This window comes from Gadus morhua, chromosome 7 (assembly GCF_902167405.1).
Source record: "Gadus morhua chromosome 7, gadMor3.0, whole genome shotgun sequence".
In the NCBI taxonomy this organism is placed as follows: domain Eukaryota; kingdom Metazoa; phylum Chordata; class Actinopteri; order Gadiformes; family Gadidae; genus Gadus; species Gadus morhua.
In genome coordinates, this window is record NC_044054.1 from 24273301 (window position 1) to 24285800 (window position 12500).

Below are 12500 nucleotides of genomic sequence, written 5' to 3' on the forward strand. Positions count from 1 at the left end.
TCTGGGTTCGATGCCGTAATTTCCATCTAAGGATTGTACCTGATGTCTAACGCTCTACTAAACTAAAGGGCTTATAGCAAGTAAAACAGCGCGACAGTAGAATATAAATCCATATGAAAATAAGGATTGGTATGACCCCCTATAATGATGAACCAAGCATTTTTATTTTTAATTTTTTTGTCCCATTGAGATATTGAAATCTGTTTTACAAGGGAGCCCAGCATGAGCTTACCGCGAGTCGCCGCTGTACAGCTGCAGGTTTCCCAGGTCATGCAGCGCTTGCACCCTCGGCCCATGAGCTTCAAGGCATTCTGAAAAGTATAAAGAAACTGTATGGTCATTTGTCTTCGATGGTGCAGTGCGTGTGGGCGAGTTTGTGTGTTTGTGTGTGTGTATTCTCACTGCGTTTACATGACACTCAAGAAAGTCGAATTATTGGCTTAGTCCGACTATGATAGGATTATTAAGATGCATGTATACACCTTAGTCCAGGGGTGCCCAACCTTTTTCGACCCAAGATCTACTTTTCAAGTAGCCAACCTCCCGAGATCTACCAGTCAAACCTACCTTCAAGCGCGGGGTGGTGGTGGTTTGTATCGTGGAGGGGGGGGGGGGGTGGTGGTGGTGGTTTGTATCGTGGAGGGGGGGTGGTGGTGGTGGTTTGTATCGTGGACCTACGGACTTCAGTGGGGGTTTCATTCCGTCTGCACACGGCGTCTTCTCAACAATAATCAATATTATCTTCCTCCCACTCAGGGTGAAAATGGTAGGTCTTAACTCGTTTCCCCTCAGCCATGCCAACGTTTAAGACTACGTAACTACTGTTGACGGCTTTCAACTACTGTTGACAGCGCATGCGCTACCGCACGTATATGTCCCGCGCTTTTTTTTTTTTTTTCACCCCTCGCGATCGACTTGGGAACTATCGGCGATCTACTGGTAGACCGCGATCGACTGGTTGGGCACCCCTGCCTTAGTCGGACTAAAGTCGAATCTAATTGAGTTACTCATAGTCGGATTAAGACCCCTAGATTGTTCAATTGTCGAATTAAGGGTGTATGTATACGGTCAATCGGATTGGATTCGGATTATGCGTTCTGCGCATGCTCGAGATTTTTCCCGGGGGCCGTGAGCCGGAAGTATAAGGAGACGATAGTCGTGTTGTTGTTGCCGTCGGAAAACGCGAAATTGCGATTGGCGAAGATGATTGTGGAAGCCGGTCTTGTGCCAATGTAGTTGACCCCTATAATAAGTTGTGTATCATCATCAACATGCACTCAGTACACACCACGCTTCTGTTACGAGAGTAGTGCAACTTCGGGCACATCTGTCGAAATTCATGTTTTTACGCAATCTTTATTCATTCATTGTGGCGCGGCCGAACTGACGGGGATATTCTATGATATTATGAATCTTAAAGACTGCGTCTGGTTCTCTGACGCTCTGGTACTTTAGAAACAAGGATTTTCTCACCGCCATGTATACTCTGACAATTGCCTATGTCCGATTGAGGAGCATAGACGAACTATGGCTTTAATCAAATTAAGTTGTGCAAGTAAACGTACTGACTGATTGAAGCTGTTGATGTTTGATAAGGGTTCTGTGTGAGTCTGTGTGTTTCTGTGAATGCAATGTAGGAAGAGTAGGTGGTGATTACAGTGTCTAGGTAGGTTAGTTACAAAGTGCTTAATACACATGCATAAATAATACAAAAAAAACAATAAAACACAGCACAATGAAAAAAGAACCAAAAGATAAAATAGGATTGAAGATCTTTAAAAGGAGAAGCAGTGATGACCGTGTGTGTGTGTATTTGTGTATGTGTGTGTGTGTGTGTGTGTGTGTGTGTGTGTGTGTGTGTGTGTGTGTGTGTGTGTGTGTGTGTGTGTGTGTGTGTGCGTGGGTGCTTGCTAGCGTGAGTGTGCGTGTGTGCCTTCTCACTGATGGAGGCAGCGTAGGCGGCGATGACTGTGTCCGTGTGCTCGGGGCCGAGGGGCAGGCTGTACAGTTGGCTGGGGTTGGTGAAGTCACGGCAGGTCAGGTCTTGAGGTCGGGGGTCAGGTCCGTCTGTGACCGCAGGACAGATCTCCACCTGTCCTGGAGGACCCTGACCACCGCCGCCCTCACCCCGCTGGACCCCAGCAGCTGAGGGGGCAGAGAGGTGGTCTGGTCAAATATTACATTCACTGTCCAGCTTACGCCGCCATTGAAGCCCATAATAGCTTCTAATGGACTTGTGGTGAGGAACGATACTGCAGGTCAGTAAGTACACCCAGCTGTAGCAGCATGCATGCGTGCGTGTGTGTGTGTGTATGTGTGTCTGTGTTGACCCACTGAAGTGTGTGTGAGCCAGAAGGAGTTGCAGGAGGGTGCGGCTGTGCTGGAGGAGGTGGAGGGAGTGGGGTCGGTTCTGCAGAGCCAGGCGGTAAGCAGCCTGCGTGTCCTCAACATCCAGGGGTACACGCACCAAACCTCTTGCCCTGGACACGGCTACACACAGACAGACACAGTCAGGGACACACAGACAGACACAGTCAGGGACACACAGGCAGCCATCCGTCCCTCACTCCATACATAGAGACACAAGACGTACACAGACAGGGACAGACAGACAGGCATCCACCATATAGACACACGACACATACACACAGACAGAAACACATACATACAGAAGAAAATAAGTACAAGCACACCTTCAGACTTTCATCCATGGTGTAACAACAAGATGGTGTGTGTGTGTGTGTGTGTGTGTGTGTGTGTGTGTGTGTGTGTGTGTGTGTGTGTGTGTGTGTGTGTGTGTGTGTGTGTGAGTGTGTGTGTGTGTGTGTGTGCGTGAACCTTTGGTCTTGTGGTCCTCATGAAAGTGCAGCTTGGAGTGAGGCCTGTTAGATTTAGATCGAGATGCAGGCCGCCATCCACTGAGCAGCTGGTAGTCTGCGTAGTTCCTCCAAGTTACCTAGTTAGATTTTGACTACCTTTGTTACCTTGTCACAGTCATGACCATGACCGTAATCAGATCACAATGAAAACCATGACCATATTCATAACTTGGCAGCACAATTGATTACACATTTATTGTATGTTGATTTTGGCCTCTGCATTTAGCTCCTTGTTAAAGGTTGTGACAAATTTATTCCCCCAAAAAAAAAAGATAATCCCTGTTATAATTTACATAATAGTGCGTCCCTAATCATAACATAACCACAATCATCGTCATATCCCTTATAATAAGCAGACTGATAATGTGTGAGTACCGGAGTCTCAGTGTAGCGCTGTGTCCTGACGTGGTGTGGTTGGGGAACAGGGGGTCCGTTGAAGTCAGTGACCCTTTCCAGAAGTCTCTTCTGGGCGTGGATCAGGAGCGGACTGACCTGCAGGGTGTAGCGCCCCCTGGAGACCACATACACACACATACACACATGAGATTACATTATTATTGACTAGATTAGGATTAGGTTAGAATATTTTAGATCAGTTGAGATAGGACTAGATTTTATTATAAGCAGTTGAATGACATAACATGAAAACACAATACGGAGATGCACTTAGATCCTAACCGAACCAAAAAATGATTTTCTTTGTATTACGATAATAAAATCCTACTTTTCCCATTGATCTTTAGGTCAATGGGAAAATTGGGATTTTAATCTCGTAATACAAAGAAAATCCTTTTTTCTGATCTTTCTACCAACCAACCACCATCCAGCCAACCACCCCAAACCACCAGTTAGAGGAACCACACGTTGTTCACTACACACACAGGCAGTCATGGCTGCTGACGGCGTCGAGCCAGTCGGTCAGGCTGTGGGAGCTGCTATCGGGGCTGCTCACCCCGTGAAGCAGTTGAAGAGCAAGGCGTAGTGGGCCAGTGATTCCCACTTGGCGTGGGCGTGTAGCAGCCCCAGGGTGTCCAGCACCAGAGTCTGCACCCAGCGTACGTCCACCTGGCTGCCCACGCTGGACTCCACATCCTCCTGGCTCGCCTCACTCTCCAACGCCTTCCAGAGCTGGGGAAAGGGAGCACCACATGTTACCATGAGGTCGGCCTTGTTGTAGAGCCTGCCGTTCCTGACCACGCCCACTGGTTGACCTCCTGGGCACCATCTTTTTTTTGAAGGGTTTCAATAAATACTATCCTAGGGACGTTCACTGCTTGGACGATATCATTTCGCGTACTTATTGGTTTGTCGAATCCTTTCATCCTTTAATGATGCAAGCACGATCACGATCAACCTCTTGTCGTTGTGGTTGTCGTTTTTATAAGGAGCGTTGTGTGTGTGTGTGTGTGTGCGCTATAGTCCCACCCACCCCTAGTGTGTCCAACATGTCCATCAGCAGGTCGGTGGCCACCACCAGTAGGGGGGTGAAGGTGGACTCCAGCAGGTCCAGGCTGATGGGGCAGGGGGCTGCGGGTGGAGGTTTGGGGTCTCTGGCCACCAGAGCAGCCAGGCTGCTGCTCTGCTCCCAGGCCGTCCGACACGCGTACTGGAGACACGCCCAGTGGGACCCCCGGTGGGCCAGGACCTAAACATACACATACTCATGAGACTGGGGGAAGCCTCAGAACCTGGTGCATGTGTGTGTGCTCGGGTTTATGTATACGGGCCTGTTGTGTGTGTGTGTGTGTGTGTGTGTGTGTGTGTGTGTGTGTGTGTGTGTGTGTGTGTGTGTGTGTGTGTGTGTGAATATGGGAGCGTGGTATGTGTGAGTGTGCATGTGTGTGCGTGTGATGTGGGTTATGGTGTGTGAGTGTTTGTGTAGCGTGTATGTGTGTGTTGGTGTGTGGGTACCATGGCCCTGCGGAGGTACAGAGCTGCCTTGTGTAGTGAGTCCAAGACAGCAGAGGGCGTGATGGGGGGGTCCAGGTGGTCTAGCTGCTCGTCTGAGTCCTTACTGTCCTCCACACTGACCACTACACACACACACACACACACACACACACACACACACACACACACACACACACACACACACACACACACACACACACACACACACACACAATGGAGTTCACTTCATTAGCTCTATTCATTCATTTCTATATTTGTTTATTTTTGTCTGTGTCTTTTTGTGTGACTTGTGTCAGCATCTACATAAATGTGTCCCTCACCCTCGTCTTTGTCCCCGTCTATGGACATGGCGGAGGTAGGTTGGTCTCTATGGTTACCAAGAGGTGACGAAGGGGCCAGCAGTACACCGGAGCGGGCCAGAGAGAAGGCCCACGGGTGGAACTGGCTGTATCTGAACAAACACATACACACACAGAAACAGTTCAGTTATCAATTGGATTTTAAACCGAATGTTACACTACATTCGTATGCTAAAAATAACATTATATTTAATGCAATGAAATTGTGAGGAATTAACATTTGAGGACAGCAAGGAAGGTGTGTGTGTGTGTGTGGGAGAGTGGTGGTGTGCACCTCTCGTGCACAGCGGGTGTGTGGAGCTGGGCCAGGGCTCTGTGCAGCAGGGCCAGGTGGGCCTGAGCCATGAGGTGGTTGAGCTGGGACCTCCACACCCTCTGTTCCTCAAACAGACACCTCCTCTGGAGCCGCTGGTGGCTCTTCTGCCTCACGTACGAGAGGCGCTTGATTAACGCCTCCACCGCCTGCTCCTCGCTGCACGCACACACACACACACACACGCACACACACATAAATAATACAAACATACAAAGACATAAAGTCATTACACATACCAATACCCACGTATGCACATTCACACACACACACACACACACACACACACACACACACACACACACACACACACACACACACACACACACACACATAAATAATACAAACATACAAAGAAATAAGGTCATTACACATACCAATACCCACGTATGCACACACACACACACACACACACACACACACACACACACACACACACACACACACACACACACACACACAAAATAATACAATACAAACATACAGCATAAGGTCATTACACACACACACACACACACACACACACACACACACACACACACACACACACACACACACACACACACACACACACACACACACACACACACACACACACACACACACACACACACACAGTCAGTGCACACCAGACCAAACAGTCAGTGCACTCTAACTACCCTGTTTCCTTCTGGTGTTTCTTGTGTTTCCCTGGCGGGTTCAGGGATGCAGTGGGCGGGGCTTCTACTCCTTTGGTGGAAAGACCCATACTCTTGTCATTCCTAGGAGAGATAACCCAATTACAGTTAGCATGTTCCAGTTACACCTAGCCAGTTAAGTTAGCATGTTACAGTTACATTTAGCTAGTCAAATCTAGCATGTAACAGTTATATCTTTACTAGGGTTCCAGTAACATCTAGCTACATCTACCCACTTAGAGTTTTTGAGTAACTGCCCCATTTAGAAAGCTGCAGTCATTACTAGTTACTAATGACCTCTAGCTACTAGTTCTAGTAACTATTGAAATGTGAGGATTCCTCTCATTATAGGGTTCCGTTGGCTATTTTCTACATTGTCAATGGTCCAACTGCAGTTTTTATTGCAGACGGCAATTTCTTCACAACACATGAATGAAGCAGTTAACATTAGAAAATAGTATGTGGGTTCCCCTTTAAGTTAAGTTTTTCCCTTGCTTGCCTAATATTTTAGACTCTTTGACGTACAGCTAATGAGGAGTTCAGTAACATATGAGTAACTGTACTTTAATACACAGGCGAAGATGTCCGTCGCCCACTGGACCACCAGGTCAGGCTTGTCTGCTGCTATGGCTCTCTGTAGGTGCAGAACCACCACCTCCAGGAAAAACACCTTCCGCCTCAGCTTCATCACTGGGGGGAGGAGGGGAACCCGTCAGAGGCACCGCGGGGGAACTTCTGCGGCTAGATGCTTTAATCCTTCCTTTTTTTCGGGTGTGTGTATCCGTGAGTGTGTTGTTACCGTCGAGGTGTGCACTCTCGAGGTCGCCGTTGAGGACAAGATGATGGAATCCGATGGGGTCCTGTGTGTGCGTTACCCCTGCTGTCGCAGCAAAACGTAACCATGGCCTGTGTCATTTATGAGGAATCAATCTAGCACCAGATCCTGCCTGCCGTTTACGGTTGTAATCTCAGTCATTTATAAGCTGATTTTAGAAAAATGTGTTTCCACTCAAAGTAAGGTTCCAAAAATGTTATCGATTTGGAATCGGAACCGAAACCCAGTCAGTGGTATTGGTTGTGGTATTGAAAGGGGTTCAAACCGGACCCTGCCCTATGTATGTGTTGATATGTGTTGGTACACACACCTCCATTTCCTTGAGAGTTCCTTTTGGGGTCTCCTCCTGTTTGGTACCTGCTCAGGCCCCTGAGTTGAAGACCCATCTCTTGATGGCTTGCAGCAATGAGTTTCTGAAACACACACACACACACACAGACAATGTTACGCTTAGTTAAGTTGCTGAGCAACATAAAGGGAATAATTTATAAGATCAAATACGGTGCTAATAGCATGGTTATTCATTCTGCATCCCCATCCATTAAACTAGGGAGTCGTGAACACAGATGTAATGGAGGTCAGTAGTTGTGGAGAGCGGGGGCTACACTGCTATCGTCTGCTCACCCTGGACATGCGGGGGCCGTCGGTGGGCCTGCTCAGGACCACCTGAGCCTGGTAGAGCCCCTGCAGCAGCTTCTGACCACGCTCCATCACCTGGGACGCATCGGAGCGCTCCAGCACCCCAAGCGCCTGCTCACACACACACACACACACATACACACGCACACACGCAAGCACACACACTTTATTAAGACACGAGGTGGAAACTGTGTAATTGTATCGCAATGTGACAGACAAAACGTAAAAATTGACATTAAACAAAAAACTGTGAATGAAAACAAAATAATATAAAAATAATACCAATAATAAAAAGATTCAGGCCTAAAAATGTATCGAGCACAATACGATAGTCGGTTGCTTGACTGTTGTGTTACATCAAGATGAAGTAGTTAATGAATGCAAACCTACCCTGGCGAGGTAGTAAGTGAGGCAGGCGACCATGAGGAGCAGAGCCTCTGAGGTCTCTGTAGAACGCCTCTCTTTAAAAAGAGCTGAGTTCTCCTCCAGCACCGCCATACACTTCATCAACACCTGGCAGAACACATCCATTACCATGTAATACACCATGTACAACTATTGGCTGTTATTACATACTTTATGATGTTACTATGTAGGCATTTAGCAGTCACATATATCCAAAGCAAGTTATTGAATTTTGGGTACGAGGCATGTATTTTCTCAGGGATCCCTACAGATTAGACTGCATAATAGCAGGGTTCACACCTAGACTGGGTAGCCCCGCCCATTGAGTTCGCCCTGCACAAGGGTCTTGAGAAGAGCAATACATTTCTTTCTGCTTCCGATACGTTTTTGCGGGAGCCAATCACCAAGCTGGCTTTTCCCCTTGGCGCGCTATTGGCTGTTATAACACAATGACGACAGGGAAGTGACGGCCAGCAGCCAATCGCGTACAGAGTCAGTTGAACTGGGCCCGTTGATCACGCCTCTTGTGCTGAGGAAAATGACGGCAGCTTCCCAAGACCAACGTGCAATCTACGATCGAGCTTGGTCTGGCAATAGCCAGGCTAGTTCACACCCAGAACCACGCGCAAACCTGTCAACATCTGACAGGTGTGTTAGCGATAGAGCAAAGCAGAAGTTTGGTTGAGGTCGAGTAGCATAGCGTGGCGTTAGCCTCACCTGCACCATGGGCTCCCACACAATCTGATGGTAGATGAGAGGGGCCAGCAGGCCGTAGCAGCTCACCACCGCCTGCAGGGCTGCAGAGCTGTCACCGCACCACAGGCCCAGGTCCACGGCCAGCAGCAAACGCTCACACTCAGCTAGTCGGGCATTCTGCATGCACAGCACAGATATGTCTGTCAACTGCCTTGTCCTTTCTATAGAGCTGAACGACAACAAAGCTAAACTCAACTAAAATAGAGCTTAGCTAATGCAAATAAGCGAAAGTCACCGAAAGAACACACCTGTGCCCAGATGTGCAGGCCCTTCTCGCTGAGCGAGTCACAGAAGAGAGCCCCCTGCTGGACATTGATGTCTGTCTCTATGAAGACTGAGGACAGAAACCATCGGAGGAGGAGAGGGGAGGAACGTTCTAGCCTCTCCACATTGAGCCTATTGAGTGGGAAGTCAGTATTACTTATTGAATCTTGAATGATACCGATATTTATAAAGCATCTTTATACACAGGTAATGAAACAGGGAAATTAAAGTAAACAAAGGATTAAATAAATGACGTACAAAAGTAAAAAAGAAGAATACATCCAAGACAAATTAAATGGTGATTCAAAACTCAACTATCGCTCATAGTTCAGTTATTTTATTAAATCTTTTTACAATGTTTTTGCCGTCATTTGTCTGATTGATGTCTATAATTTTTTTATAAATCTGAGCTCTCTCTTTTGTACTGGGGTCCCAGCTGTAATATATCTCACCCGGTGGGTGAGAGGTTGGTCTGAGTGCTGCTGTGGGTCTCTGGGCTTTGCTGGGGGCTGTCAGACTGGGTGAAGTGGTTCCACAGCTCACCACAGGCTCTCTTAGCCACAGCAAACTGCTCCGTCTCAAACGCCACCTGAAGGACAGTAGAGTGAGGCAAAAAACAATACAGTACCGTACATTGTAACATTTTGTGTCTTTTTTTTTCTTTTCTTTTTGCTCCTCTTGATTCTAACACCCAGAAATGATGAACCTTCTCCTCCCTATCAACGATAACTAAAGTCAGACCACACCAGGCCATAAATGATCTGTCTCTCATGCGCGCTGTGCGTTCAGTGAATAATAATAATTATTTGTAGAGCAAATCTCAAAATCTCAAAGTGCTACAGAGTTTAAGAGAGAAAAAAGGGATGTTAAAACATATAATACATATACAGTTAAAGAGAAATTAGCAAAAGGCTTCACTTCACTACTCTATGTGGACCTAGGCTATACCATGTTCAATTCTGTAGCACATTGTAGACCATTATTTTCACTTAGATCATCACGTTCTGTCTGTGATTAGTTCTCAGAAAGTAATGAAACCATATTTGCTACGACTGTGTTCATAGTTAATTGAATTGATTTGTAATGTAGGCCTACAACTACTCTGCTTGATTTCTTACCTCTAAAATCGATACAGACAATGGTTGAAGAATGTTTTTGTTCACACGAACGTAGTCTCGTTCTACAAGTCTACACATGAGTCTATAAATCCCACCGTGTGTTTGTATCTCTAGTGTGTACCTGTGCCAGGAGTGCCCAGGTGGAGAGCGTAGGCAGAGGAATGGAGGCCAACATGGGCCTTGAGCTCTGTCCGATGGCATTGCCCAACAGGGCTCCCTGGCTGCCGTAGGCCGCCACTGCAAACACATACTTCTGGTTGTGCTCCAGCCCCTCGACAGTCAGTTGACACTGACCACCCACCACTGGGACCTGCAGGGGAAAGGAAAGCCATGCAAATACATACCGATGTATTTACCTAAACACAGGGAGAATGACACACACGCCTGACCACACATATTTACACATGTAGATACACACACAATACATAGAAATGCAAAACACGCATAATGACATTGCTGAATACATAGAAACAGTGCGGTGAAAAGTTTGACAGTCAAAAGGTTGACCCTTGAGCAAGATACTCCTTCTTGCTCATTCATAAATATACTGCTAGTAGTAAATGCAAGTTTATTTTACGCCTTCTCAAGGACTAAGTCAATTTACACACACACACACACACACACACACACACACACACACACCCACACACACACACACACACACCCACACACACACACACAGCACATTAATCCGGTGGCTAGGAGAACCAGCTACATACCAAATGTCCGGTGCCTTGAAGGCTATGGTCTCCGAGACGAACCCTCAGGTCGATCGTGGTCGCCGCACGCCCACAGATCTGGTACCAGCACACCTAACAGGAAACAGGAAACAAAACATCTCAAAAGGTGGCTACTGGATGCACCAACCCCCAGTACTTTTTATTATTTCCAATGGGGCGGTTAAAATGTAGGTGTGAGGGTTGAAATGGTAACATCTAGATTAAGGTTTGGACATGGGCGGGGATCTGGGGAAAGAAATGCATCATGGGAATAGGTACCAGAGAAGTCCATCTAGAATCTAGATGTACTGCTGAACTGAATTTCAATCACCAGCAACATCATTCACTGCTATGTTTCTGATGCAAAGGATTTGTGAGTGTGTTCCCCGCGCGGCCTCATGTCACCTGTTGGTTGGTGTGGTAGGGCGCCGGTATGAAGCTCAGGCTGTGGTTGGTGCTGGACAGAAGGAGTGGTGCGGGTGGAGGTCCGTCATCTGGGCTCTCCTCCTGTCCGGCGGAGGGCGGAGGTTTTCTGGGTTTGAGCGACCTCCTCTCCTCCACCTCAGCCTTCTCTATCAGGACCACGGCTTGCTGTAGAAAGGAATTCAAATGAATGAATTAAAGCCTCCTTTTAATTACTTTAAAACTCCTTAGCTTATTTTTGGTGAGTTTACTTGTTCAGGTTCAGTTATTACATGTAGTAAGATAGTAAACTTTTGGTTTTGTAGCTTTAGTTTAGTTAGTTTAGCTATCTAAAGAAAGATGTTAAATTTGGTTACCATAATTAAACTAGGTTTAGATTGGTTAGGCTTATCTAAACCAAGACATTAAGTTTGGTTACCCCAGGTAAACTTGGTTTGGTTTAGTTAAGCTACAGAAAGGAATTTAGTGTGTTTACCTCAGGTAAGTTGGTTTGGTTTATTTTATCTATAGTAATGCATATAGTGTGGTTACCCCGGGTAGACTTGGTTGGGTTTACTAAACCCAACCAAGTCTACCTGGGGTAACCACACTAAATGCATTTCTGTAGCTAACCTAAATTAGGTTAGCTACAGAAGTGCATTTAGTGAGGTTACCTCTGGTAACTTAGTTTGGTTTAGTTTAGCTACAGAAAAGCATTTAGTGTGGTTACCTCCAGTAAACTCTTGGTTTTGTTAGTCCTGTTTGTCTCCATATCGCCGTGCACCACCAAGGCTTTCTGAGTCAGAAAGATAGCCCTGGACACCTTGTTATTCCTTATCCGATCCAGAAGATCATCTTCGGACCCACCTAGAAAGAACCACAGGACAGGACCCCCACTGTGAGTCATTTTGTTGTAAAGTATTCTATTTTGTTGTTTGTAGCATGGTGGTAGCGGCTCTGACCTTCCGGGTGGAGCTGCAGTCTCTTCAGAGAGGCCCTGTGGTGGGCTTTGAGGAGCTCCAGGTTCAGGTCCAAGGCGGTCCGGGACAGCGCACCGGGTCGCTCTAGACACAGTCTAGTTCTCCTTTCTGCTTCTTCATTGGCGGTTCCCTGCCTTTCCTCCGGGATTGGAGATTTCTGTGAGGCGCAAAAGAAAAAGAGACACAAAAAAGTATGGCTTAGTTGTTTGTGAGGCTCAACATAGAAATTGAAGACTAAATATA

At 46.8% G+C, this 12500-nt stretch overlaps 1 protein-coding gene across 3 annotated transcripts in view; it reads right to left on the reverse strand.

Moving 5' to 3' along the window:
* cfap54 (cilia and flagella associated 54) overlaps positions 1 to 12500 on the reverse strand; it is a 28768-nt gene that overhangs the window by 12051 nt on the left and 4217 nt on the right. For 2 of the 3 annotated variants that reach the window (XM_030362378.1, XM_030362379.1), the window contains exons 11-34: positions 12240 to 12414; positions 12008 to 12144; positions 11281 to 11466; positions 10876 to 10968; positions 10278 to 10466; positions 9491 to 9627; positions 9023 to 9170; positions 8736 to 8891; positions 8004 to 8126; positions 7599 to 7724; positions 7285 to 7387; positions 6939 to 7019; positions 6703 to 6829; positions 6122 to 6223; positions 5424 to 5621; positions 5111 to 5241; positions 4791 to 4912; positions 4309 to 4524; positions 3832 to 4007; positions 3255 to 3390; positions 2839 to 2956; positions 2335 to 2490; positions 1942 to 2145; positions 233 to 311 (exon numbers count right to left, since the gene is read on the reverse strand). In XM_030362378.1, the coding sequence (XP_030218238.1) occupies positions 233 to 311; positions 1942 to 2145; positions 2335 to 2490; positions 2839 to 2956; positions 3255 to 3390; positions 3832 to 4007; positions 4309 to 4524; positions 4791 to 4912; positions 5111 to 5241; positions 5424 to 5621; positions 6122 to 6223; positions 6703 to 6829; positions 6939 to 7019; positions 7285 to 7387; positions 7599 to 7724; positions 8004 to 8126; positions 8736 to 8891; positions 9023 to 9170; positions 9491 to 9627; positions 10278 to 10466; positions 10876 to 10968; positions 11281 to 11466; positions 12008 to 12144; positions 12240 to 12414 (3419 nt within the window). The remainder of the gene's footprint in view (positions 1 to 232; positions 312 to 1941; positions 2146 to 2334; positions 2491 to 2838; positions 2957 to 3254; positions 3391 to 3831; positions 4008 to 4308; positions 4525 to 4790; positions 4913 to 5110; positions 5242 to 5423; positions 5622 to 6121; positions 6224 to 6702; positions 6830 to 6938; positions 7020 to 7284; positions 7388 to 7598; positions 7725 to 8003; positions 8127 to 8735; positions 8892 to 9022; positions 9171 to 9490; positions 9628 to 10277; positions 10467 to 10875; positions 10969 to 11280; positions 11467 to 12007; positions 12145 to 12239; positions 12415 to 12500) is intronic. The other variant, XM_030362377.1, reaches the window with a different exon arrangement.